Source organism: Parus major, chromosome 4 (assembly GCF_001522545.3).
Source record: "Parus major isolate Abel chromosome 4, Parus_major1.1, whole genome shotgun sequence".
NCBI lineage: Eukaryota > Metazoa > Chordata > Aves > Passeriformes > Paridae > Parus > Parus major.
The window spans coordinates 28902768-28929381 of record NC_031771.1 but is presented as its reverse complement, the minus strand read 5'-3'; the positions used below and the strand labels follow the sequence as shown (position 1 = coordinate 28929381).

At 36.5% G+C, this 26614-nt stretch overlaps 1 protein-coding gene across 10 annotated transcripts in view; it reads right to left on the bottom strand.

Annotated features, from left to right (window-relative positions):
* Positions 1–26614, bottom strand: part of RAPGEF2 (Rap guanine nucleotide exchange factor 2) — a 182912-nt gene that overhangs the window by 26572 nt on the left and 129726 nt on the right. For 8 of the 10 annotated variants that reach the window (XM_015624561.2, XM_015624568.2, XM_015624558.2 and 5 more), the window contains 10 exons: positions 19593–19724; positions 10913–11090; positions 9070–9206; positions 8390–8548; positions 6625–6777; positions 6091–6255; positions 3060–3167; positions 2766–2969; positions 2555–2663; positions 124–370 (listed from right to left, as the gene is read on the bottom strand). In XM_015624561.2, coding sequence (XP_015480047.1) covers positions 124–370; positions 2555–2663; positions 2766–2969; positions 3060–3167; positions 6091–6255; positions 6625–6777; positions 8390–8548; positions 9070–9206; positions 10913–11090; positions 19593–19724 — 1592 coding nt within the window. The remainder of the gene's footprint in view (positions 1–123; positions 371–2554; positions 2664–2765; positions 2970–3059; positions 3168–6090; positions 6256–6624; positions 6778–8389; positions 8549–9069; positions 9207–10912; positions 11091–19592; positions 19725–26614) is intronic. The other 2 variants (XM_015624563.2, XM_015624564.2) reach the window with 1 other exon arrangement.

The window sequence follows — 26614 nt, the reverse complement described above, 5'->3', positions numbered from 1 at the left end:
ATTTTTTTCAGACATAAACGTGATTCATATTAATAAATAGAAAAGTATAATCACAAGCTGTAATTTCATTAGAAATTCTTATCATTTAATGCAGAGGAAATATTTAGGAGGAAATAAACTCACTTGTATGGTTTCTGAGGCAGAATACTGATTCGAGTCTTGTCAAGTATCTTCTTTAACTTATTTCTTCCCCCAACTGTGTTGGCTTTACTTTTCTTATTTACTTTTTCTAATCCTATTACCTGCTCCACATCAACAGCAAGGTCAGGGATGGAATAACGACTCGCCTTTTTGATATCACCGATTTTAGGCAGGTGGGGAGCACCATTTCTTTTTTCCTCTGACAGCCGTGTTAAGAGTTCTTTAAAAACTGCACAAGATGGGAAAAGGGAGGGAAGAAAAAGGACAAGAATGTAAAAGAAAGCTCTGTGCACCAGACCAGTTTAATATTATCATTAAAAAAAAAAATAAATAGGATATTCTGTCAATTCCAGCATTAGATTAATTTAGGTATAAGAGTTTAAAACCATTTTTGCTTTTAAAAATGACATTCATTTTCTGTAGTATGAATCAGAAAAACAGTTAATTGGCCCAGCCTAGAAGAGAAATACAAAGGTGCCCACATGGTTACATGGATGGTATCAACAGAAGAAATGTGACTTCTCAGCCTAAGGACACAGACTTCTGCAGAATAGCAGCACATATAAAAAGAGCACATGAGACAAAAGTGAGATAGAAAAATACAAATGAGAAGGGAGGTTTAAACAGAGAGGCAGCTACAAAAGCTTTCAGATGGACAAGAAATTATTAGCAACAGGATCCAAAAAATCAGAAGGGAAACAGCAACAAAGTCATAAGAAACAAAGCAAGAGACTAGTGAGACACCTTGGTATATTCAACAGGACTGTTGCATCCATCTGCCAGAAATACCAAAAAATCACTCATTTTCCCTCAGCTCCCTAGCCAAGAGTCATCTCTGAGGCAGAAATATCTGATAAATTCGTAAATTAGTTCTTCTACTGCAACTTTGAGCCTCAAAAAAAAAAAAAGCTGACATATTTAAATAAATCAAACAAAACTGAACTGGAGAGCAAGTCATGCATTCTGAGTGTTAGAGGAACTCTTCATACAAAAATGGAAAAATCCTCTGATGAGCTGATTTTTAATAATAAATGAAAAGTGATAATTAAAACTAAGGAATTGCAGGAAAACACAGGAACAAGGACAACTAAGGATGAGTATTGGCGCTATGTTTTACTGTTACTTATTAATTTTATCCTTAATATTTTCTAATATCCAGAGGTATAACAAATTACCAAGAGATTTCAAAAACTTGAAGTAAGACACACTCAAGTGGAAGAGAGTAAACCCAGCCAATAACTGGGTTTAATAACTAATATACTGTTGAATAGGACTTAGAGGCTGGAGAGAGAAATTAGGTACAGATAACAAGATGCTGTTGAAAAATATAAACTCTCCTTTTGGGATTTGTGGAAAAGGAATTCTGCATAAATACTGCTAAGACTGCATGTAACTGTTCTGGGACTGTACTGAAATCTGATTTCAGTATTTGCATTGAAGCCACAAGACAGAAGAAATTTGAAAAACACTTCTGAAGAAAGGAAGAAATCAGATTTAATCTTTAACATAGTAAAGCAACACATAAGACTCAAACACCCAGTGTGAGAAGGATAGTTACAGAACTTACACACAGAGAAAAAAAGAACATCCAGCTCAAAAAGCATATCCAGATATATAAGGAAATGTCTTCATTATTTAACAAAAAAAAAAAAAAGTTCCCAGGATTTGACCAATGACTTTTGGAGATAACCTAGGCAAACTAAATCTTCAGTTAGCACATGCTAACTTGTTAGTACATGCTGTGGTAATATTCTTCCCTACTTACTTCTGATGAAGCACCTGATCCTGAAAGAGATGCTCAAGGAACACATCACTAAATTGTCTAAGTAATCCAAGTATCCAGTGGTAAAAAGTCAAACCAAACCCTCAGTATATGAATTACTTATGATGGTATTACTTATGAGGTCCTGAGCTGCTTGAAGACTCTTCCATGTGTACTTTAGAGGGAAAAATGTAGAGAACAAATACAGAGGGTAGCAATAATCTTTTCACCTAGCTGACAGGAAAGGTTGTAATAGCCTTGAGCTTGTTACACTCAAGAGTGGGCTGAAAAAATATGAGTAAATTCAGCAGACAGAATAAGACCACTGATCAGCTGAAATGCCTGAAGAGGCTTCCTTCTTGAGAGAGAACTAAACATTATATATATAAACATGTTTTTTAAGTTTGAGCTTCTTGGTCACAACACTTCCTCTTAATCCAGAAACATACCCTTGTGAGAGGGAAGTCACTTCATGTAAATCTCTACTCAAATTTTTCTTTACAATTATGAACCAAGATATTTTAGGACCTTCATGTTTCCTTTTTCTATTCTCTCCAGTACGAAAGAGTTTCAAACAAAACTATTTCAAACTATTATAAATATAATTTAGGTCTCTATCAAAACTAGAATGAACAATGCAGACAAACTTACCAAATAAATTGGTTTTCACAGTGATAGACAGATGAGTGTTGTTTCTAAGGATTTCCATGGCTTTTGTCAGCTGAATATTTTCAAAATTTTGACCATTTACTTCCAATATCTAAAATTCAAACACATTTGAAAGATTTTCACGTAGTGAAGAGAAAGGAAACAAAAAAAATAGGGGAGGGGTAATGGAGGGACACATTTTAAAATTACATACCTGGTCTCCACGTTTCAAGCCTGCTTCTGTAGCTTTGCTACCAAAATCTACACTGTCAACAAAGATTCCAAATCCCTTTTCTGACCCTCCCAGCAAGATAAAAGGCAAAGGGGCTTCTCGAGATGGCTTTGTTAAGGTTATCAATCTTCGTTTAGCTTTAGCAGCGCAAGCAATATTTAACAGCCTCAAATGTCCACCCATTTTCTACAAGAGAAAAGCATAGTAAGTTATATGTAACAACAGCCTGGCTATTCCCTGTTATCCCAAGTTGTCAGAAAAAACCACGACTCTTACCTCCCTCTCCAAATTGTTCTCAAATTCTTCCAGAAATCGAGTCATAGCAGGATCTCCTTCAAAATCATTGAAGTGATTGTTCACCCACAACAATACTACCCGTGTAACCTGAAAATTCATCAACATTATGAATATTTTGCTGGAATACTCAGAAAACACTACTGCCAAGTCCTTTAAAAATACTGGTCATTAAAGGCCCTGTAAATTTCCATTGGAATCTTACATAATATATATGCATATATACATACATCCAAATCAAACTTCACTAATATGCAATTATTTATCAGGAGAATAGGAAAAAATAAGTACTAAAGTTGTTTTCACTTGTATGAATGCAATTATATGCTGTATTTCATAATGAATACTATGAGTCAGAAAACACTGACTGTATCAAATTTGATTAAGTAGGGAATAGTGCACACAGGTAGAAGGCAACAAGGTAGATCCATTTCTGCCTTATAACAATTTCCTGTTCATGTACATTTCCAAATCTGCTTAGTTCTCCAAGCACATGATCACAAAGCTTATGATACGGCTTAATCTCTTGAATCTCTTCAGTCTTTAGATGTGCCCACCATTAACTTCATCTGGCATTTACCTCCATGAAAGAGCTACTGTATGTTTAGAGAGGTAGGAAAAACAAGATATTGCAAGCAGGAAAGATGTTTTAACAGCAAAAACAGCAATTCCTCTCCTTAGAGTCAATCTTTCCATTAACTCCTCCCTTTTTCCCTCTACCAGCTACTCCCTCCAAGCAATTACGATGATCAAGCTGAGAAGAATCTTAGCTGGTGTTTTACAGGTTCTTAGGAAAAAATCTAAAGGAATACAATTAATTAATACTAATGAAGGTTAAACCACAAAATAAGACCTGCAGTTTTTAAAACTACATGCTTTTAGTATAATATTCTCTTTTTCAGTATGTGATTTGACCTGGAACATCAGCAGCACTTGTTCTGACAAAACAGAAGTGTTTTGGTGTCTTGAATTAATATTGATTCATGCTATTTTTAAAAAGTTGCTGAATCCAAGAGCTCTACCACTCAATGCTACCGCTAAAAATACAGCTGCACTTCTTCTTTTATGCTGGGAAAGTAAATCAGTAGAGATAAATCTCTATATATTGCAACACATAGAGCTTAAGAACAAATCTGATACAAATTTTAATCAGCTAGTGCTAACCCCTGTTTATTCCTTGTGTCTATAGAAAGTCCAAACCTCTGCAGCCTCACGTGCTAAAGGTCTGACACCAGGCATGCAAAACCAATCCACCTTCAAAGTTTCTAAGTAGTTTTCCTTTTGCCCTGGAAAGGAAATTAATTCAGAAGAACTGCTGAAATTAATGACCAAACTAATCAAGCACTTCAGAACTCCAAGTTCAGATTCTAACTGAAGGCAGCTACCCAGCTCTACGTGCTGCAGCTCCCAGCCACAGGAAAATATTTGATATTTCTGCGCCTTTGAAATTGAAGATGAACTTCATTCCTCTTAAACAGCTTTGATACTTTTCATTACTGTGGATGACATTGGAAGATCCAGACAATGTCTGGTTAAATTTAGGGTAATTGCAGATTATTAAAATTGTCTGGGAAGTTGCAAGCTGTACCACGCAATGTATTTTAAACTACTGCAGTGACAGCTTCACTGTCAATGCTGCTTTTAAATTTGGGACTTACTCATCTACACCCAAAGGACACTGAGCTGGGGGGAGTTGAATGCTGACTTCCAGGGGAATGCCATTACTTGTGTCACAAATCAGGAACACCATTAAAAGAGGATTAATGCTGTAAAATCAAATAACCTGCTGCAGGGCAAAATCATCACTAAGGCTGGACATCCACTGTCCCACTGTGAATAATTCTGAGTACTGATCATCCCCAGCAAGTTTTACTCACTCCCTTTGCTCTCCTTATTGCCTATCAGCACCCAGTACAAACAGCCAAAATCTTCCAGATTCCTTATTCCCTACTTGCTTATCTCCACTTCTCCCAAGCTGTTATCTGCCTCTTGCCTTTCTGCCAGTGCTACTGGAGGTCAGAAAAGGTTGGTTATTGAGGCAGCAGACCAAAGAGCTGTTCTGTGTTCAGATACAAGAAACTGTGCTAGCTCATGCTTTTAGAGGCTGAGGGGACTGTCCATTGGAGGACAAGCAACATAACTTAAGAGATTAACTCAAATATTACAGCTCTGAACAGTATTGGCTGCAAAGCCTACCTTCTGTAAAATATAAGATCCTTCCTTCAAGGCACAGCTGTACTAACATTTCTGGAAGAAATACCCAGATTTAAATAAAAGCTGAAAACCAGATTTCTCTTTCATGTACTAATATCATTCCCATGGTTTAAAACTTATAAAAAGAAAATGGCATCTGGAAATTTTTAGAGTATTTTTACATGAAGAAAAAGTTTCATACAAGAGAAAATAAAGTGATACAGTTTGAAGCATGATAAAGCCTCAATGGCCAGTGCACCAAAACTGGATGTGCATTATTCTTCCATCACGGAAATTTTCTTTAGGGAAGAAGATATTTGCTTGCTTCCTTGTGTTTGAGTTGGGCTTGGTGGCATTTTCTAATGTTACATGAAGTGCAACAAATTCCTAACACTGCATGAATTTTCTATTTTCTTTTTAAAAAATCACATATGCCATGTTGAACTAACTAGCACTATTTACAGAAAACACAGAACTCAGTTATATGCTCAAACTTGGAGGCACAATAAAATTCTACTGAATTACATTAAATAAAAATACACACTTTTGGAAAAAAGCTTCCTCTATACCTGCAAGCAACTAAGTTGTAAAAACACAGCAAGGTAAAACACGGGCAATTTACCTTGCATGAACACTGTCATATTTAAATAAAATAAGGAAAAACATGTTCTTAGTTTTAGCCATATATTCTGCCATTAAAATATGTCACCAGTTATTTGTGTCTTATTCAATTTGGTCATTTTCTCTAAAGCATATTTTATTCTTATTAGATTATATTTCAATGCAAATGGTAACAATACATAATTCAGGAGATTTTCACCTTATCCCTGAGGCTGGGGTCATTGAACCACTCCAACAACTTCTTGCCCACTTCCATTGGGCTGGAAAGAAAGGTCCTATACGTCAACAAGAAGTCTTCTATAAATGTTGGGTCTACCACAGAGTGCTCTTCCACCAAATGCATTGTTAACCTTTCAGCTGTTCCCTATCGAAAACAAAAAATTGAAAAAAAATCACAGTCATTAACACATCTTCAACACATGCAAATTGGTTTTCTTGTAGCATACTGAAGACTTATCACACTAGAAAGAATGCTGCCATCCACTAACTGATGAGCTAAGTAAACATAACAGCTTGACCACTGAGATAAGAAATGTAAAAAAATTATGTAATTAATCTCTATAGAAATCACCTAGTCATCAACATGCATAATTTAAAAAAAAGTCTAGAAACAGTCCATTTTCAAATATTTACTTCTACAATATATGTCTCAACTAATCCTGGCCCTAACTCACCAAAAGTTAAGAGGTTTACAGAACACAGACTTTTGCAAGAGACTCTCTTTTCCTTTTACCTTGATGACAATGTGACCTTTTCTTGTTCCAGTGCGGTCAAGCTCCCTGTGCTCCTTCACCATCACAATCTCCCCTTCCTCTTCTACCTTCTGCATGTTCTTTTCCACTTGATTGAGGATGCGGCAGTAATCTTGCTGGGCTATACAAACAAACTGGAAAGAATCATCGCGCACCAGTATTAAAAGGTAAAATCTTCAGAAAAGCACTTAGACTTAAGGTGAAAGTACTCTATCAACAGACAAGATAAAGTAGCTCCCCAACCTGCAGTGAGCCAAATTTGCCTTTCCAACAGTTCAGCTGTAGCAAGCAGACAAACAGACAGGCACAGTACTGCCACTACAACCCTGCAGTTGGAGACGACCAAGATCCATCAGAGCAATATGATTTAGTATCCTCAGCCACTCTCATTCAGCTGCTTTGACCTCCCCATTGCTGGAGATGAAGCCCAGTACCATAGCCAGCCTGTTTTTTCTTACATGAAAGCTCTTTTGTGGTGTTTATAAGGGTTAAGTGAAAACCTAGCTTTTATTTTTGTGCCTATTGTTTTGGTAAATAATCTTCATTTGTTTATAGTTATTTTATTGAAGTCAATTAAGAAAAACAACATCCATTCAATTAACGAGTGCAGGCACAAAGAAACAAATTACTTCTAGCTTAAAGCATACAGCAGGAAAATTATTTTCTACAAACACCAGTTCAGCCAAGAATAAGTGCAAGAATAAATATTTTAGGAATATTCCTAATACCTATGCTATGCAAATATAATTCAGACCAACCATAACAAATTAGAAAAAGACTACATTGTACACAAATTGTTATACACTTGTGGTTTTTTGGGGGGCAAGATTTAACTGCCTTATTATATGAATTAGAGTATTTAACTGAGAGGAACAGTGTTTCTTCTGACATAAAACTTGTTAAACCCTCATGTACATAACTTAGGACTAGGGCCTAAGAATCAGAGATGGCATTTTCTCTTTAAATTAATTTACAAACCACTTCTTTTTTTTCAGCAGCTGGTAGTAGCCTGAACAGAAGTCCCACAGTTTGGATTTGCTGAAAACATTACCCTAACAAGAAACCATTTATGCACATTTTGGGAGTTAGATGGGCAAGCTAAACTAGGTGACTTTATTAATACAAATTTACACCACTTCCAAATGTCATCTACTTGAAGCTAATTAGCCATCAGGATCAAGCAAAATGCTTAATTCACCCATGGCTCTGCTATTATTTTCTGGATGGGAATAAGCAAATAGCAACCACATAACCAGATTCAGCCAGTAGTTTTATGCTATGAAAAGCATTATTTACATCTGACTGCTTGTATTACAGCAAACATCAAGGCTTTTTCCTTGAAAGGTCAGATTAGCCAAAATTAGATCTTTCACTCAAATCACGGGAGATAAAGTTTGTATTACCCTGATATTCAGTAACTGAGTTAAGAAGAATGGCTATTAGCTGCAGAAGTAAAAGAGCCTGTAATGGCTAATGGACTTTGAGATACTACTAAGGGACATTGGAATCAATGGATGTATGGAAGAGATTCTGGAAAAAGCATGTAGACAAACAGATCCCTTACCCAGATAAAGGGATCTCCATTTCCCAGACTGTGGGTATGCAGGAGCCACATTGCCCAGCTACTGTGCAGGGCTACCCACTGGATATTTTACATATCTTCAGTTTAAAATAAAACTGTGTTGCATTATTGAGTTGCACTACAGCTATGTAGGTGTGAATTTGCATCTACCACAGACACTCTACCTGGCAGTCATCCACTTTGGTTCTCATCACTCCCTTCATATATTCCTTTTCCATTGTAGGGGAAACACCAAAACTGTTCCCCATGCACAATATCTCTGTTCTTCCATCAGGGTATGTCACCTCCACAGAGCCATTCAAAATGACTGACCAGGAATCCAGCTACAAATGAAACATTGCAAGATACATGAAGACCAAATCACTTAACTTTTTAAAATCATACTATATAAAATACAACTCTCACAATTGTTCTAAAGCAAACATTTTTTAGTGCCTATATAAAATTTTACAACCACCTTTTCCTTAAATGTACAGTTATTTCCAGCTCATGAAAACTGGGATCTTAAGTTTATTTTTTATATTAAGAAGTAATGTAAGACTATGAAAAAAAAGTAAAGGAAGTTTAAAAACAGCACTTGAAAACTAAAATAAAGTTTCCAAATGAGCTCTAATAGGCAGGAAGCATTTGGTACAGTACAGAGAATGTTTTCTTTTGTTTTTATTGCTTAAGAAATTTATAAGTGCTTAAACAAAAGCTTTCAGAAAATCCGGAACAAAAAGAGGCCAGATTTACCTGAATGTTGCCTTTTTTTTTTTTTTTTTAAGTAACAAAAGAGGACCTTAACCATGTGGAATCTGGGATGTTTGGTATAATAGGAGAGTCAAAATCAACTTCTACTGACCTCTTCCCCATCGTTTAGTACAATAGTTCCTGCTCTCTCCACAACTGCAAACACCATTACAGCACAGAGTTCTCTCCTCACTGACATTGTCATGTTGGCAAAAGCAGGCAATTGATGCATGAATTCCAGTAGTTGTTCTGAAGGAGAAAAAGCCCACTGAGTCGTGCATGTCAAAACAACAAAGCACAGTAAAGACAGTTCTTCAGCAAGATGCCTGAGGCTGCTTAAGCTAAAATGCTGCACAATCGTTTCTGTATACTAATAAATCATGTACAGTGGCCTGTTTTAATTACTGGCTATTTTGTAGACACAGACTGGCTGGTCATACCATCAATAAAATGCTGCAAAGTAAAAGTCAGCATAATGGAAGAATTGTAATGTAACCAAGAGCTCTGAATACAACCAATGATATTTTTAATACTCCAGTCAGGGCACTAATTTCATTGCAACTGGAAGAGGAGTATATGAAACACAGCAAGACAAATTTCACAAAACTGAGCAAGTTGTTTGGTAAAGCCATCCCCCTCCTAGGCTAGGCTTAACAGTAAATTGATCAATGTCTGGTGGTTCCTCTCAGATGGACCAGACAGGATTACTGTCTGAAAGGTGACTGCTGCTGCTCTGTCTTCTACATGCACTTGAGCTGCACTTGTACTCAACTGTGAGCTTCCTGTACTTTCATTTTTTATACTGTTCATAACTACAGAACTCAATTTTAGCAGTTCTGCCAAGTGATTATACGCCCTAAAAACATTTTTGCATCCAGTTCAATCTAAAATGTCTAACGAAAGAGCTCAAAAGGACTCCATCTTTTCCCTAATTTTTTATTTACTCTGAATCACAGAAAGGTTGTGGTTAAACGGGTCTTCTAGAAGTCATCTGGTCAATCCTGCCTGCTCAAGCAGAGCCACTTACAGCCAGCTGCCCAGGAACACGTCCAAATGTCTTCTGAGTATCTTTAAGGAGGAATACTAAAACCTCTCTGGACGACCTCTCCCAGTGCTCAGTCACAGTGAAAAAAAACCCAGCATTTCCTAGTGCTCTGATGGAGCCTCCTGAGCTTTAATTTGTGCCCTTTGTCCTCTCACTGGGCAGCACTGAGAAGACTGGCTCCATCATCTTTAGACCCTCACCTCAGGGTATTTGTACACATTAATGAGATCCCCTGAGTCTTCTCCAGGCTGAACAGTGCCAAGCGCTCTACCACCTTCCTTGCATTAGCGATGCTCTAGCCCCTTAATCATCTGATGATCAACCTTAATCATCATTTAGTCATACCTCAATAAAAGAAAAATATCTCATCCAGTGAAACAGATTAGATTAAAATTTGGATTCTAGTTCTGCTCTGCTTTCAATGTATTTACTTGTATGTTAAACACAGCAAATTAGTTTGATTAGATGCACGTTTATGTTAAGACTTTAATGGCGCCAATGTTTGCAACAAATGTCAAGTCACAATGTCACAACTGACAATTAAAAATATACTGTGAGACATACTGTCTCACATACTGACATTCATGTCGTCTTTGCCAAGGTTCTGTCTGTTTTCCAGTTTTCAATGATGTTTCCTTCATAAACCTGTTCTGATATCAATTAAAAGCTGAAGCTTGAGATCAAAAGGGTCAAATAGTAATAGGTTTCACCCATATTATATGTGTTTTACTCTTCTTTGTCTGTACTTGTTCACATTACATATATACTTACATAAAAACAATAATAATAAACACTAAACTTACCAACTACAAAGGCCAATGATTAAAATAAAACCACAAGCTCAAAATGCAAATTTTTGGAGGTGAAGAAGAACATGTTAGACAATATTTTACTACATTGCAATACTTACCAATGTCATCATCTGTCCTGTCTATTGGGTCTTTCTCCAAACAATCTCTAACAATATCCCTACTCATCAAAGGATCTGATGCCCTTTCAATGTCTTCTTCATCATCATCGTCCTCAGAATCCACTGCTGTCTCTGGCAATCCACTGAGATCCATATCACCAGCCTCACTTTCTGTAGCCTAATTAATGCATAAACAATTAAAAAACATTAAAATGTATTCTTTATTGCTGCAGTTTTCTGGTTAAATATACAGAGGTTAGTTCTATCATCTAGCAGATCACTCAAATTTATTCAATGTTTTTATATTGCTTTTTTCTTTATATATCTTTTTTAAACAACTAACAATTGATCAATCCAAACCCACTGTGTTTAAATAGGACTTTTAATATTTGTTTCAATCAGTCACACATACAAAGAATTCAACAAACATTATTTAATCTGTGGGTCTTGGGGAGATTGAAGGCTGTTAGATTTCAAGCAGCAATGTCTTGGACTGTTAGCTGAACATAATTTTTTCTCAATAAACAGTTCATTTGACAATTTCTGTGCTCACCCCAAATTTACATTTTTCAGACACTTAGGAAAGCAATGTAATTTTAAACAGACAGTTTGGAGAAGTAAGAATCATAATGCTACAGGAATTTTGCTATCTCTCAGTCATCTAGGACTGTATTTTTCTTTTACAATTCCAGTTGAACATAGTTAAATATGGCTTTCATTTGTTGATAAACTGCCTAAAAATTTACAGATGCAGAAAAAAAGCAAAGCCATTGCTTAAACACCACAGATGGACTAACCAGAATATCTGTCAAACTTAACCTCCTTTAAATTGTATTAAAATGAATGAAAACATAGTCCAGGCATAGCTTGAGGTCATTAGTATAGCACCTAAAGGTAAATATAGTTTAATGATTCAGTTTGAAGACCGAACACTTTAATAAATCCCACAAACATTTGTCTGTCATGGCTGATACAGCTGCTTTTCCTCAGAACCTGATTTAATACCACGGCAGCTGCCAAGGCTCAGCTATGACAATTTTTAAGGAAATGCAAGCCTCTAATTTTTAAGCAAGTTTTAAGCCATGGCTTGAGAAATCCAGTTTCACAGGCCTTAAAAGGGATGGTTTCTGAGTCTCTGGAAGCACACAATGCACTCACGTCTGCTTTAAAAATAATACATGGGACAAACACACCTACTGCTAAAGCTTGTTTCATCGATCTGTCTCAGACTGGTAAAAAAGACAACCTGCAAAACTAGGTCACTCTCTGAACACAGAGAAGGTAAGAGAAACTGCACTGGTAATTTTGTAGAATCATCTCCCCTATTCCTGCCTCCCTATCTGTGGCTAACATCTGTTACTTTAATGCCACTATACACAGCCACCTCATGAACAGCAGCATATGGCTGGAGATGGATCAGGGGGCAGCTAGTGAGAGCCTTAAATGCCTCTGGTCCTACAGCACAACACAAGCTTTGTAACTGGGCCTTGTTAATACAAAAAGCATGATAACAGCATCTACGCAATACTCGAATTATTCTCACTTTGTGGTTTGGGGTTGGGGTTTTTTAGTTGCTGTTGTTCATTTTTGGGGTGTAGTGGCTTTTTTTGTTCTGCTTCTGTCAACGAAAAATACTGCTCATTTTTTAACCAGGATAAGGGAAGATGTTACTGGCATAGAAACAAATCCCAAAACATAGCATGGATAGCCGTATTTTTATTAGCAGTCTTACTGTGTTTAACATGCACATTCACTGTGATACATTTGAAACAGCTGCTGTAACTACTCTTTCAAAATAGCCTTCATCAAAAGTGACTGGTGGAAAAATTACTGGTGATGAGTCAGGAGACACACAGCTTATGACACCAATCTGTCAGAATCTGAAGTCTCCAACAGTGACAATTCCAGTGACAGTGGGGCTGATTCACAGTCAATTTTGCAAACCTTCCCATCAGTAACAAGTGCCCCTCCTACCTGCCCAGATTAGGCTCTCTCAAAAGCACATTAGCAAAATGAATGCAGAACTCAATTTAGTCACACAATGCTAATGAGACGAGAAACTTGCACCTATTGTACAATATCTGATTATTAAAAGACGAGTTATATTAGTGTCTTAAAGCAATAAAACAAAACTGGAAAACTCTTGAAGCTCTATTATCAAGAAGAGTTGATGCTATTTAATACAAATTCTCACACCGAGTTAAATGTAACTTTGGACTCAGAAAACACTTGATAAATACCACTAAAGGCTACAAGATTTTCCAGAGATGATCACTATTTATACTTGATGGGTTTTTTTTGACAACTTAAGTTATTGGTGGATGGAAAGCAACTATTTCTAACTTTCTGTCAAAAAAAACAAACCATTTCAACGAAGAAGCTCAGCACTGAATGCAACAATCCACAAAGTAGTAAGAAAGCTTGTTAATTTAGGACACCTTTAAAAACACCTTTTGAGGAAAAAAATATACATGTTTTCAAACAACTTTCTGAAACTGATCATGCAAAAGATGGCAAAGAAAGACAAATGTATCCTTTCTGCATGACAAAACAAAAAGCAAACCAAACAACCCCCCAAAAAACCCTCCAAAAACCACAAACAAACAAAAAACCAACCAAAGAAACCAAACCAGGAAACCAAGAAAACCTTGAGGGCTCCTTGTGCTTACACATCGCTAATAGCTTTTTTAGGTTTAGTAACAGCACGTATGGTATCAAGTATTCAAAATTCTCTTGCTGAGACACTAAACTTCATGACCCAACTACTCTGAGTGCTTTTTGTACCCCCTTCTGTGTGAGAAAAAACAAACATGTCTGCACAGGACCCCTTGGTTACCAAGTAATAGCCTGCCATCTGTCCAAGATTAAAGGGGAAGCCACCATGTGCTCCTTCGGGCATAGGGGATTCCTTAAGAACTTCAGCCACTGAAAACCCAAACACAAGATGAATATCCAACAGAATCTGTACTACAGTCAACCATGAGCCTTAGATCTTCTCAGGGCATGTCATCAAGGATGAAGTACACCTCAAAATTGCCATTCCTGGGTGCATATTGTACTTTGCTTCTTGGGCAATAAGAGAAATTAGTTTCTCTTAAATAAACGTAGAAAGATTGCATGCAAGAGAATGTTGGTTAGTCTGAATACCAACTGCAATAGCAAATTTCTCACATCATCTTTCCAACTGTGGAGAAAATCCTTGAAGCCTCAAAGGAATCTCATAATAGTGACAGCCTAATATTTTATTTGTCACATCACCAACACGAGAGTTAAGAGACTAAGACAGATGTTTTCAAGCCTGAGTTGAAGGAATATTTCATATTTGACACCTAAGGAGAATCTGACCAATTTTAAGCAGTGGCTAGGTTAATACTACACCAATAAAAAACTAATTGTTTCAATTGCTGAGGATTTTGAAGTTCAAACACACATCTAGATTTGAGTAATAACAGCTAATTAAACAAATACCATGAAATAACCAGGGAAAATATGTAAACTAGAAGTTTACATATTTTGTCTAGAACATTGTCTAAGTTCTTGGATAGCCTTTGGTTCCTTGACTGACATGGGGAAGAAGGGGAGGATTAAGAAAAGAAGGATAGCATTCATCCTCCCTAGGTCAGATTGGGCAGACTGAGGAAATGGTGGACCCCTTTGGTCATTTTAGATTGGCAGGAGAGGAAACAGGTTAATCCCAACTCTACTGGTCTTTCATTTTTTAGAGGCACCATGAAGATGAAAATAAAGAGAGGAGTGATGGGCTACATGAGCAGCTAAAGAAGATGACTTCATTTACTGCCTCCCTTCCTCCTCCTCCTCCAAGGAATTTTTGAGTTTCTTGAGAAAAGAGATTAGAAGAGGTCAAGGGCGATCTCTACCTTTACACAATCAAGTAACTCTCACTGCTTCATCACACACAACCCACCCTTACTAAGGGAAAGAAAGTGGGAAGACTTGGTGAGCTGCTTGCAAGATGACTGGCCCTGTTTTAAGAGGTCTTCATGGTTTTCTTTCTATACTGGTTTGCTAAAAACTTTCAACTGATGATAAAATCAAGAGGAAAAAACTAGAAAACCTGTAAAAGTAACCACACTAAATACTGATTTCTTAGTATTTTAAACTATTTTCATCTTTATTTTTAAAAAAATAAATTACTTTCTTTATGAAATATTGTATCATTTTGAAGACTAAACTTGTAACTATGGTTACCACCTAAATCAATGGTCCAAATTCTCCAAACATGCAAGAGAAAATACCAGGGACCAAAAAAAGAAAAAAGGGCAAAAATAAAAGAAACTCCTTGCACAAACCAGAAATATGTTCATTGCCTGGTGCAGTCCTTCACTTCCATTAAGCTAACAAAGAAAGAAGCCATGCTCAGCTCAAAAACACCATTTCCACATTAGTTCTCAATCACCGTCATTTGACTAAAAAATAAACTAAAAAAATGAAAATAAGAATGTCTATTATTACAGATACTCACTTTTTACTTCTTAATTTTTAAACTGATACTGATACAAAACACCAAGAACACTGGGTCTACCTGTCTCATAAAATGAATTGCAAAAGTCACATTAGCTTGAAATATTCCCTCGTGTCATACAGACACATTGAATTCAGTGTCTCCACAATGAGAAACCATGTCTGGGCTTTTGTTTTAAATTAGCTTTCAGATGACTGAGCAAAAGTTTACAATATCAATAAATTAAGATGAAATTCAATCCATACAACTATAATATTTATTTGTTTATTAAATAGTTATCATATGTACTACAATCAACTATAATTATTACATGTATAGAAATCATACACAACCTAAGGCAGTAACATTATTTTTTCACATTTTACATTGACACAACTGCAAATGTCCATGAAATACTTTAAAACTCCTTCAGTCCAAGATTTTCACAGTGCTCTCCATATTTGTTCTTTCCTTCTCTACCCCAAGATTTACAACACAGCAGCCCATATCTATCACAGAAGTCAGTCTGAGCAGTTTCCTCACTGAAGGTGGAAAGGTGTAACAATCCAGACAACACACTCCAGGAATAGCATCCTTCCTTATGGCAAATAATTGCCTCTTTCTCCGAATGGAGCAACATCTGCCAAGACCACAGGCACACAGAACATGGACTCTGGAAGTCACAGGGTAAATTAAGAGGCCCTGAATTTACAGGAGTGATAAGGACATGTATAGGGCTTCGACGAAAATGCAGTGGAGGCAGTTCACAGGACAATTTACTGAGCTGTTCCAGCCATTCTGGCATTATCCTGCACTTCAGCAGCTGATACAGCCAAAAGGACTGGCTTTATCTTAAGGTAAAAACTCTTTATTTTGCATGCAGTGACTAAAGGGCAGGCTGCATGGACCCTCTGGCTTGAGAGACAAAAGACTGGTCTCCCTCAGGAAGAGCTGCTGAAGGGTGGGCCCTTCTTCTAGGAGCTACCATATCAGAATCATGAGAAAACAAAGCTGACATCTTGAAAACTTCCAAGCAATGCACACATCCTGGGAGGGTCTCAGAAAGGATGTTCCTGGTTTCCTGTACCGACAGTGCTATCTGGGCAGGCACCAGAGGGCATGTAAGTGAGGCAGGAAGCCACCAGTCTGAGGACAGGATAAGGCAAAGAAAGGCTGGCAAAGAGCTGAGCCAACACAACAATGCTTCCCGAAACAGGGAGGGGGAATAATACACGTCCATGAGCTTAGATCTCCTCACTCTCCAATCTGGTAATATATTTAGGTATAGGAAGAACTTAGGAGCATATAGGAACAGGTATATGTATTCATTTAAGAATCATTAAGCCTAGGAATTAAGAGCAAGCAGCCATACACGAGAAGCAGCAGCGAATTATTTGCTCTGCCAAGTCAAAAAAAGACAAAAGCAAAGGACTGTCCTTGGCAAATACAAGCCAACGCAAGATCTACTGACATTCAGCATCCCTTTCCTCTCAAGTCACCCTACAGAGTTCGTCACTTGAACTTATTTCCTAAAATAAAAACAACAGTATTTAAGGATGTTACTAATTGGCACCTGATATGTTTTTGAAACTTGGGTGGGGTAAACACAAAGGTTGATTTTATTTTGGTAAGTACTTCTTATCCTAAAAGAAGTTCTTTCATGTGCAACGTTTGGCAAACAGATTTAGATACCGCATTAATATTTAAAAGGAAGTATTCTCAGTTCAATGCTGAAAGCATCTGAAGATTCAGCTTCATGATTTATTAAAAAAAAATCTTAAAAGGCCATGAACACATTTTCACTGAAAGCAGCTGCTCTTAAGGCTACAGAACCAAAACTTACAGGGTGCAAAACATGACCTATTACCTCAGATTCCAACAGTAATGATCTAAATAACAGTAGAATTTTTAAAACAATTTTTTTTTCTATTAACTGCAAGACAAGATGATGATCTTTCTAAATCATTGCTTTCTACTTAGCCACAACGAACAGAAGTCTACCGTACTGAACAGAATAATGCCATTATATATAGAAAATAAGAATCAAATTAACAATGATCATAAGCATTAACTAAGACTTGTCAAATTTGAAGTAAAAAAAATGACATGTTGATGACTTGCTTATGGTTTATTGTCTTTGAATAAACACTTGGGAGAGAATTACAAGGCAAACAACTGAGAGAGAATGACCAATCCACTTTCTTGGTTAAAAAAAATATTTCTCTTTAATCCTAAACTTGCCCTTAGAGGATTCAAATTACAGCCATTTTCTTTTGTTTTGGTTTGTGGAGTTTTTTTGGCAGTACTTTAGGCTAGCCTAACACTGCCCCATTACATTCCTTTAGAACTGAAACTGAGGCCAGAAATTAATGATTTACCACAATATGAGAAATCAAGGCAAACAATACTTAGCACCATTAAGACATACTCAAGAATCTAAGAATCTTATCAGTTTCCACACCTGAATTTATAATTCCATTAACAAACATTCCTTCAAGTATATGTATTAAGACAAAAACATGAGGTTGCATTCTACAATACACGGTCATATTTCTGGATGTAGATATGGACACTTATTGGATACTAATAATATGGATACTATTCATGTTTTGACATTGTGCAGTTACACAGTTCTAGATACCTTTGTGCCAAGTCACCTTTAAATGTGGTGTTTATTGCAGATTAATTGAAGAAACTAGATCATATTTTTAAGAGTGGATTATGCATTACTTTTGCAAATTCCGTTTAAAAGAATACTTAGGGAAGTAAATTTTCTCTGTACAAATACTTCAGTAAACCATTAACTCTCTCCAAACACCAACCATTAGTTGATTCCAATACTGCAAATCAAACTAGTAGGAGTCATAGACCAGGGTGGCAGCTACATAGAGAAGTATTTTTCTGAGGTTTCTTTAGGGGTTTTTTTTATGTTGTTTGGTTGGTTTTTAGAATTGCAGAGACATTCAATTATCTTTTTCAGAGTTATGAACATTTTGCTGAAAGTCTTTGCAAAAATTTTATTTCCAAGTTATCTCAAGAGTAATTGTAGACTGTAAGTATATGCCACCTACAGCTGTGTCTCTAGAGGTACTTATTTTTCTGTTAGAGTGGAAGTCTTTGTAATGAAAGGAATGAAAATCTATAGAAGACTAGAAGGACAACTGATTTTACATCTTCACTCTCACACTATAAAGGTAAATCCTGTCTCAAAGTAGTCCTGTCTTAGGAAGAAATTCTGACAAACTTACTCGACTGACATATGCTATACCTGAAGTGTTCAGCTAATTTGATAGTTTTGCAAAAATAAACCTTTGCATTATTGTAATTACTAATTAACTTGAACTGTAACCTTTTTATAGCCTATCTTCTTTCACAAAAAGAAGCCTATAAGCTTATTCACCTTAAAGAGACTATATTCTACAACTATGACCACAGCTGAATTTTTATGTATTTGTAGATATGCTTTTCCTGTTGTTTAAATGTTAAAAATTACTACATTTGCAATTTCAGAAGCAACTCAAAAAAAAAAAATTCCTCTTCTAGTTAACAGTACTTCATGCTGAAGTGGTCTCGCTACTTTATAATTATTTTGATATAAATATATTTTAATGGGATTTGATTCCTTCCTCTCCAGAGTAACAAATTGGTACACTTCCCTATCAGGACAGCTCCTCCTCCAACATTGTAAGAACCATAAACATCAAGTGAAAAATGCATAATTCCTCATTTTATATCACTTCAGACTTTTTTCCTATTTATATTTAAACTCTGGATCAGTTTCAGAGTCTCTCTAAACTCCAGCTGTTCCAAATGACTAGCACAGAGCTGTGCAAGAAGCCACCTCAGAAGTATAACTCTAAAAAGCATCACCAGTTGAACTTCCCCACCTTTCTGAGTATGACCAGGAGAGGAAGCACTGCTAAGAGGTTAGCATCACGTTTCTGCAGGGTGGGGAAATAGAAATATGCCCTCAAGCCAGGCCAGCACAGACTGCTCACTCCATATTAGTTTCTTCCCACCACTGGATAGGTTCTACATTATGAACCCAACACATCTAAAGCCTGAAATCATTACAGTTCAAACAAAAAGTAGATTTTTGAAGTCTATTGAGTATTTCTTCAGATAAAAACTGACAAGAGGCAATAGCAAGGGCATTCAGCTATTAAATGCAAAACTGCTGGCAATTGTACCTCCCATCAGCATCCCTTCCAGTCTTACCTGGTAGATATCAGAAAGGCTGCTGCTTCCTGAATCACTAGTGATGCTACATCCTGAGTGACTAGATGAAACGTGGGTCACCTGTGGGTGGAGACTGTCAGTAAGGTGCAGCTTTGTGAAATCTGCAGGAAGCTATAGGTGGAGCAGAAAAAGCATCATTACAATTTGAGGGAGAGATACACAGAAAAATTAATTCAAATCATATTTGTCACACTTTACTCTCTGCCAGTACCAACTATTTAAGAAAACCACCAGGGCTTGAGAATGCAGCATAAAAATTTGGAGTTATGCAGCTTTTTTAAGGCATGCAGAGGTCAGCAAAACACCACCAAATTGTTGCAAATGTAAGAGATTTAAGAAAAACATGTATCTGAGGACAAACATTAGTGAAGCAATATGCCAAAACTCTTCAGTAGCTTGCTATGGAGTTTGGATAGAACTAAAATGCATATGATTATTTTGCTACTTCCAAAATCAATGGTTTCCTGCAGGATGGGAATTAACAAGGGAGTAAAGTCATGTACTTTAAAAAAAATCAACAAGCACTGCTTGGATTTAGTAAACTCTTGTTTCTCAAGTTGACAAAGTACATTAGAGACAAGGAAAATCTAAGTCACTGAGCTATCCATTATACTTCGAGCCAAATAATATGATGGCAAATAGGAAATGTGGGAAGACTGATACAATTACAAAGAGCTATAATCCTGAAATTAGTTTGCTCACATGCTGTCCTGAAGAATGAATTGAGACAGTATACATGATCATTTAACAATCATTCACTAAGATTTGTGATGTATATATCCACTATTGCTTTATGCCCACAGCTCCCATGAAAATCTCGAAGAACTGTAAACATTTTCAGACTGCAGAAAGCAAACTTCAACAGAGTAAAATATTTGCCGTCTGAAGAAATATTTAAATGCTATTTCAGGGCCAAATTACTCTCTTCCCCAAGAAGCCTGCATCACACAGCTAGTTAATAAAAGTATGTTAATTTATCAATTTTGGCGTGCAAAAAATTAATCAATAATTAAAACCAAAAATCTTTGTTCATTAATTTTGTTTCAATTCAGACAAGGAAGATACTCTCATCTCTAAGGAGTTGTGTTTGTATGAAAAATGTCATATGCAGCATGTCCCTCCATGCCAATTATGAATGCTACCTTGGCACTCGTTCTCTCCCTGGATGGAAATAGAAATAAGACCTCATTCAGCATTAAGAGAGAATAAGCCAATCAGTATAAAAGGTTAGGGAAAAAAGTCAAGTCACGAGAGAGCGTGCTTGAAAAAAATAATTAGCTTTATGCAGCTAAAGATACTGAATGATTTTACTGCTGTTTGCCTTGGTTAGTTCTGTTTATGGAACATGCCCTGAAAGAAGCTTGGCTTTAGGATTTGCAGTGAAATTACAGGCAACTGCAAACCTCAGTCTTATTTCGACTGACTGGAATTTCCTATTCTAATACATCTGAAAAGGATGTCTTCATTATCACAGAATGACTACATCAGGAATAGCAAAAATGGCTGCATTTTAAATGATTATTTCCTAGTATTTTACCAGAAAGAGGGGCTAAAACCAGCAACCAAATACTAATAATCCTAAAAAGCTACAGTAAGCCCAGAGCTAGATTTGATCTTCATCAACAAAGAAAAGGCAATTAAGAAAAGCAATACTCTAATACACACAGCCATGAATGCTGCCTCCAGAAAAATCTAGTTATGCTCACTACTGTTAATGATGTATCAGCGGGAGAAAATACAGCATTAGGGACTGCATTGTTGTCTTTGCTATTTTGCTTTTCAATCTATAAATATGAATTATCACATGATGGAACCATATGTACTGATATTCAGGCCACTATACAATCTTTCTAATAATTTTTTAGCCATTCTGCAAGTACATATTCCATAAGTAGAATGCAAGGGAAACGAACTGCCACAGCTTTTGCAACGTGTTGCTGACTACTTTTCAAAGTACAGTCTCTCATAATTGAAGCAGCATTTATTTCTAAGTAGAAATCCTACAAATTATTTTAAGATACAAGCACAAATTGTTCAAGATTCACACATTTAATAATAATTTACACAGGTACACATTGAGAGTGTTACCTTTGATAAAGCACTAACTATTGCAATCCCAAATAAATATTAACTCCATAGGGAACTGTATAGGAACACAGCATGGCACCCAGCCAAACGTGTTCAATTTTATAGTGCTCTGCAAGTATCTCCATGTCATTAACAACAGCATTTATTCTTTATCAATGCATTAAAATTTTTAAAGAAACTTTCATCAAAGAAAATCCAGTTAGTATGTTAAAAAGTGAAATCAAGCTATGTTTAATATAATGATTGCACTCAGTGTTTTTAAATAAACAGCAAGGATTTATGATTCTCTACTTCACAGGCAAAAGGAAGAGGCAGGGGATTCCACAATAATGATGGAATACACTGCAAATAAAAGCAAGCCTTCTGAATCTTTTTGGCTGTACACAATCAGCTGAATGCTTGGTGATTACTGGTTTCAGAGTAACTCCTCAAGTCAAAGCCATGCTGCATGAGCTGGACTTGCCAAGTGGTGACAGAAGATCAGAAGCAGGCATTTTCCTCTAGGCAACCTAACTAGTCACTTTGATCCTAATCAAATAGGACTATTTACAAGCAGAAAGCACATGCTCACATCTTCGCAGAACACTACGTCTCTGTGCTACATGCCCGAAAGCAGCATTCACTTCAACTGCCCTACCCCCCCAAAGTTAAGGTGAGAGATTGCATGAAGAAAAAAATAAAATATAAAATTTAAGTAAGCTGAAACATTTGAACTGTAAACTCAATGTCAAATGTATGTGAGAAATACATGCATTTCTGTTTTAGTCATGTATTGCTTCTTGAAATACATAATATTTGCATTGTACGCAATGGAGAAAAAAGTAAAGTACTGATGACAATGAAAACCCACATCTGCTTAAGTCTTATATGAAAGTGTGGTGGGCTTGATACCAGATGCCCACCAAAGCCACTCTGTCACTTTACTCAGCTGGACAGGGGAGAGCAAATACAATGAAAGGCTCATGGGTAAGGACAAAGAGAGACCATTCACCAGCTACCATCATTGGAAAAACAGACTCCATTTGGGGACAAATTCATTTGCTTTATTATCAATAGGATAATGAGAAATAAATCTAAATCCTAATGCCTTCCTCCCACTCTTCCCTTCTTCCTAGGCTCAACTTCACTCACAAATTCTCTACCTCCTCCCTTGCAGAGGTATGGAGGGGCACGGAATGGGGGCTGTGGTCAGCTCATCATACATTGCTTCTACTGCTCCTTCCTCCTCGGGAGGAGGACTCTCACACTGTTCTCATTCCAAAGGAGGCAGCTTTCCATTATCATCTCCAAAGTGAGCCCTTCCCATGGGCTGCAGTTCTTCACAAATTGCTCTGGTGTGAGTCCCCTCTGGGGTCACAAGTCCTGCAGTAAACCTGTTCCAGTGCGGGCTCTTCTCTCCACGGGGTCACAAATCCCACCTGCGTGCTCCTGTGTGGGCTTTCCACAGGCATCCACCTGCTCTGGTGTGGGAGTTCTCCAAAGGCTGCAGGTGGATCTCTACTTCCCTGTGGATCAACATAGGCTGCAGGGGCACAGCTGCCTCACCATGATCTGTACCACAGGCTGGGTAAATCCACACCCACAGCACCTCCTACCCCTCCTTCTGCTCTGACCTTGGTGTCTGCAGGGCTGTTGTCACATTTTCACTCCTCTCTTCTGTGGCTGCAATTGCAGAGTTTTTGTTTCCCCCTCTCCCCACCTTTCTGAACTGTTACCTCAGAGGTAATGCCATCCGTCACTGACGAGCTCAGCCTTGTAATGAGCTATCATGCCATTCTACAGTTTAGTACTGACTTTAGTATAACAGGAAAAATAAAAGTTTTCTTGCTATGTTTTGAAGCACATACTGGCTAGATCTAGCACATGCTTTATTCACCAGGCCATAAGTGGAATGAGAAAGCCTAAGGAACTATCCTCTGCCTCAGAAACATCCCCTATCACAGACTGACACCACCACAAATGGCATCAGAACTGAATTCTCACTTTTATCTTGTTTTCCATTTTCATTAAATGATGGCCAGTTTTAAGAAGTCATTCAAAATAATAAGGATCAAAAGCAACTTGCATATTTTACGTAACAAGCACCACACTTAAGTACAGCTTTGCTGAAGCCAACACCTACAGAATTTCTGAACTTCACTACTGAACACTTTTAGTCAAACCATCAGAAGGAACTGGCACACAGAATAAGAACATAGCAGGGTAATTTAGAATGATTTCTTCTGAAGTTAATATAGTTTCAAAACACAGTATATGTACACTAGTTTAAATAATTAATAATCATGAAAAGGGTCAGAAACAGTCCTCATAACCTAGTCTCAAGCAAACCTTTGCAAGTGACAAACATTATGGTGATATATGCATAGCTCCAATCACGTGTAACCGGGACAAAAGTTTCTAGTATGAAACATGACCCAATAAAATAGTTATGATCTAAGCCCTAGTCTTAATTTGACAGAGGTAAAAACTGTATTTTATATTTATAATGTAGCTCTTAATACACAAGTATACCTACACATGTACACGCATTTATACAGATTTCACACGTGGATAGAAACCAATAAAACAATACATCTGGGAACTCCCAACTTTTACTTCTTGAAAACCCTAAACCAAAAGAAAACTTAAACAATTATGTGAAACTATCTTAATGGCAAAGACATGAATCCATTTAGAACTGTACAATACCATAAACCCTATCACATCTTCCTATCTTAAAAGCATCATTTTATTACTTCCACCCTCAAAGTGAGTCACTGTGTTATGCATGCAAAACTAACAATTACTTTGCTCTGAATATGTTCCTCCTATTTTAAGAACATCATTATTTTCTCCCCACAGCATGCCTTTCATTATAACAAAAGGCAACTTCTACTCAAGGAATCACTGGACTTATCTATGAATACAGTATTTTAAAAAAAATACTAAAGAAATTTTGAAAATATTCACTGGATAAGAAATTAAAATCCTTGGATACAGCTAAAAATGTATGAGAACAGAAAAAGAAATAATAGAAACTACACCAAAACATTTTCTCTCTTTAAACGGTATTCCTTTTTTTGAGGTTTTGCTTTTCTTTTTTTATTTGGAGTTTTTCTTTTTTTAAATGCAGTTATATGTGAAAACACATATAAATGCAACAACATAAAAGAAAAACAGAAGAATATAATTTTAAATTACCAGATGAATTCTGGTTGGAAAGCTTCAATATACCACTCATTTTAAGGTAAACATATCAGCAAGCCTTTTATAAACAAGGTCTTCTACTGAAGGCTGCTCAGCACTTTATGAAAGATTTATAAAGCCTGCAAAGTGACTGAAGTACATCTGCAAAAAGATGGGATTAAAGACAGCAAAGGTGTAACATTCTGTTATGCAATTCCCAGTGAATGATTTTATATGTAATTAAGCACAACTGAGACAGGCCAAGCAAGCAGACAAAACAACACAAACTATCACCTTTATAGCCTCTCTTTCCACTTTCTGAAATTAAAGAAATTGAAGAAACACAAGCAAGCACTGATTCTTCAACCTCCAAACAAATGCATCTGCACACTTATTCTGTAGCAGTTCTTTACTAATAAAATAATAAAAGCTGCTATGCAATAAAAGCCACCATGATAAATAATTTTTTTTTAAAAAGTTTTTTATTCATTTTATAGATGACACACTTAGTCCCACAAATCTAAGTAAGTAAACTACAATGAACTTATTTTGGGATTCTGTTGTTTCGTTTTATTTCATGAAGAGAGAATAGCAGGCAAATAAAAGCAATACTATGCTTTAATCTTTCTTGTTATTTTTTTTCCCCAGCAAGATAGAAACCCTATAATTTTTACTGCACTACAAATGTATAGATCACAAAGGCAGTGTTCTTCAGTATTCTATAAAATTATTAACACTTAATTTCAATATTGCACAGAAACATTTTATTATTAAATGTTGCACATTTTAAATTTTAAAGCTATGCCCACATTTATGGTATTTATTAAGATAAGGAAGAAATATTTGTAATAATGCTGGGCATTCATCAACATGCTATTTCAACGTAATTCTTTCACTAACCAAGAGAGACATCAAGGAAAACGTTTTTATGGTTGAGTGATTTTAAACACAGCAGTGAATGTAAGTAATTACAGAATAATAAAGTAATTTCTGTCGATTCTGTCTACAGACCTGATGCAGGCTGACAAGTCCATGCAGAGTTAAATTTAAACTAAAAGTGTAAACTAGATACAATTAAAACTAGGATGCAATTCCCAGGGAAACAGGATTTCCTTGCACCTAGGGGTGGAAAAGATTGAGAAGCTTCTATGTATCTTCTACAGTATCTTCTGCAAGACATAAATAAAAATCCCCTGACTTATGTCTTCTGTATAATATTTCACTTACACAACAATAATACCATGAGGTACAACAATACCTCATGCATTTTCAATCTCCAGAGTTTCCTCGAATAGACATCCTTCTGTGAAACTTCACAGAGACCTGTTCTTAATCTTGAATCAGCACAGGTCACAACCTGTTCTGAAAATATTGCACGTAGATACTATTGCTGTTTAGCAATTGTTTGCATATAAAGCTCACAGCAGAACACTTCTAACAAAAAAAACCCAAACCAAACCAGAAACAAAAAGAAGGAAATAAAAGTATTATAAGGATGTTTCATGTCAAGCTCTTAATTCTTTCCTCCACTGATATTTTGCTATAGCTACCTCCCAAAAAAACTATTCAGAGGTTCAAGCTAATGCAATGTGAGCTGCTGGTCTCAGGGAGAGAGTGAGAGAGAGTGAGTGCACAGGAACTTCATTTTGCTTCCATTACAAAACACACACTGACTGCCACTTACTGCACATCTCATAGCTCTCAGCAGCTAATCCTATGAGCACTTCATGCACTGAATCCTTTGCTTG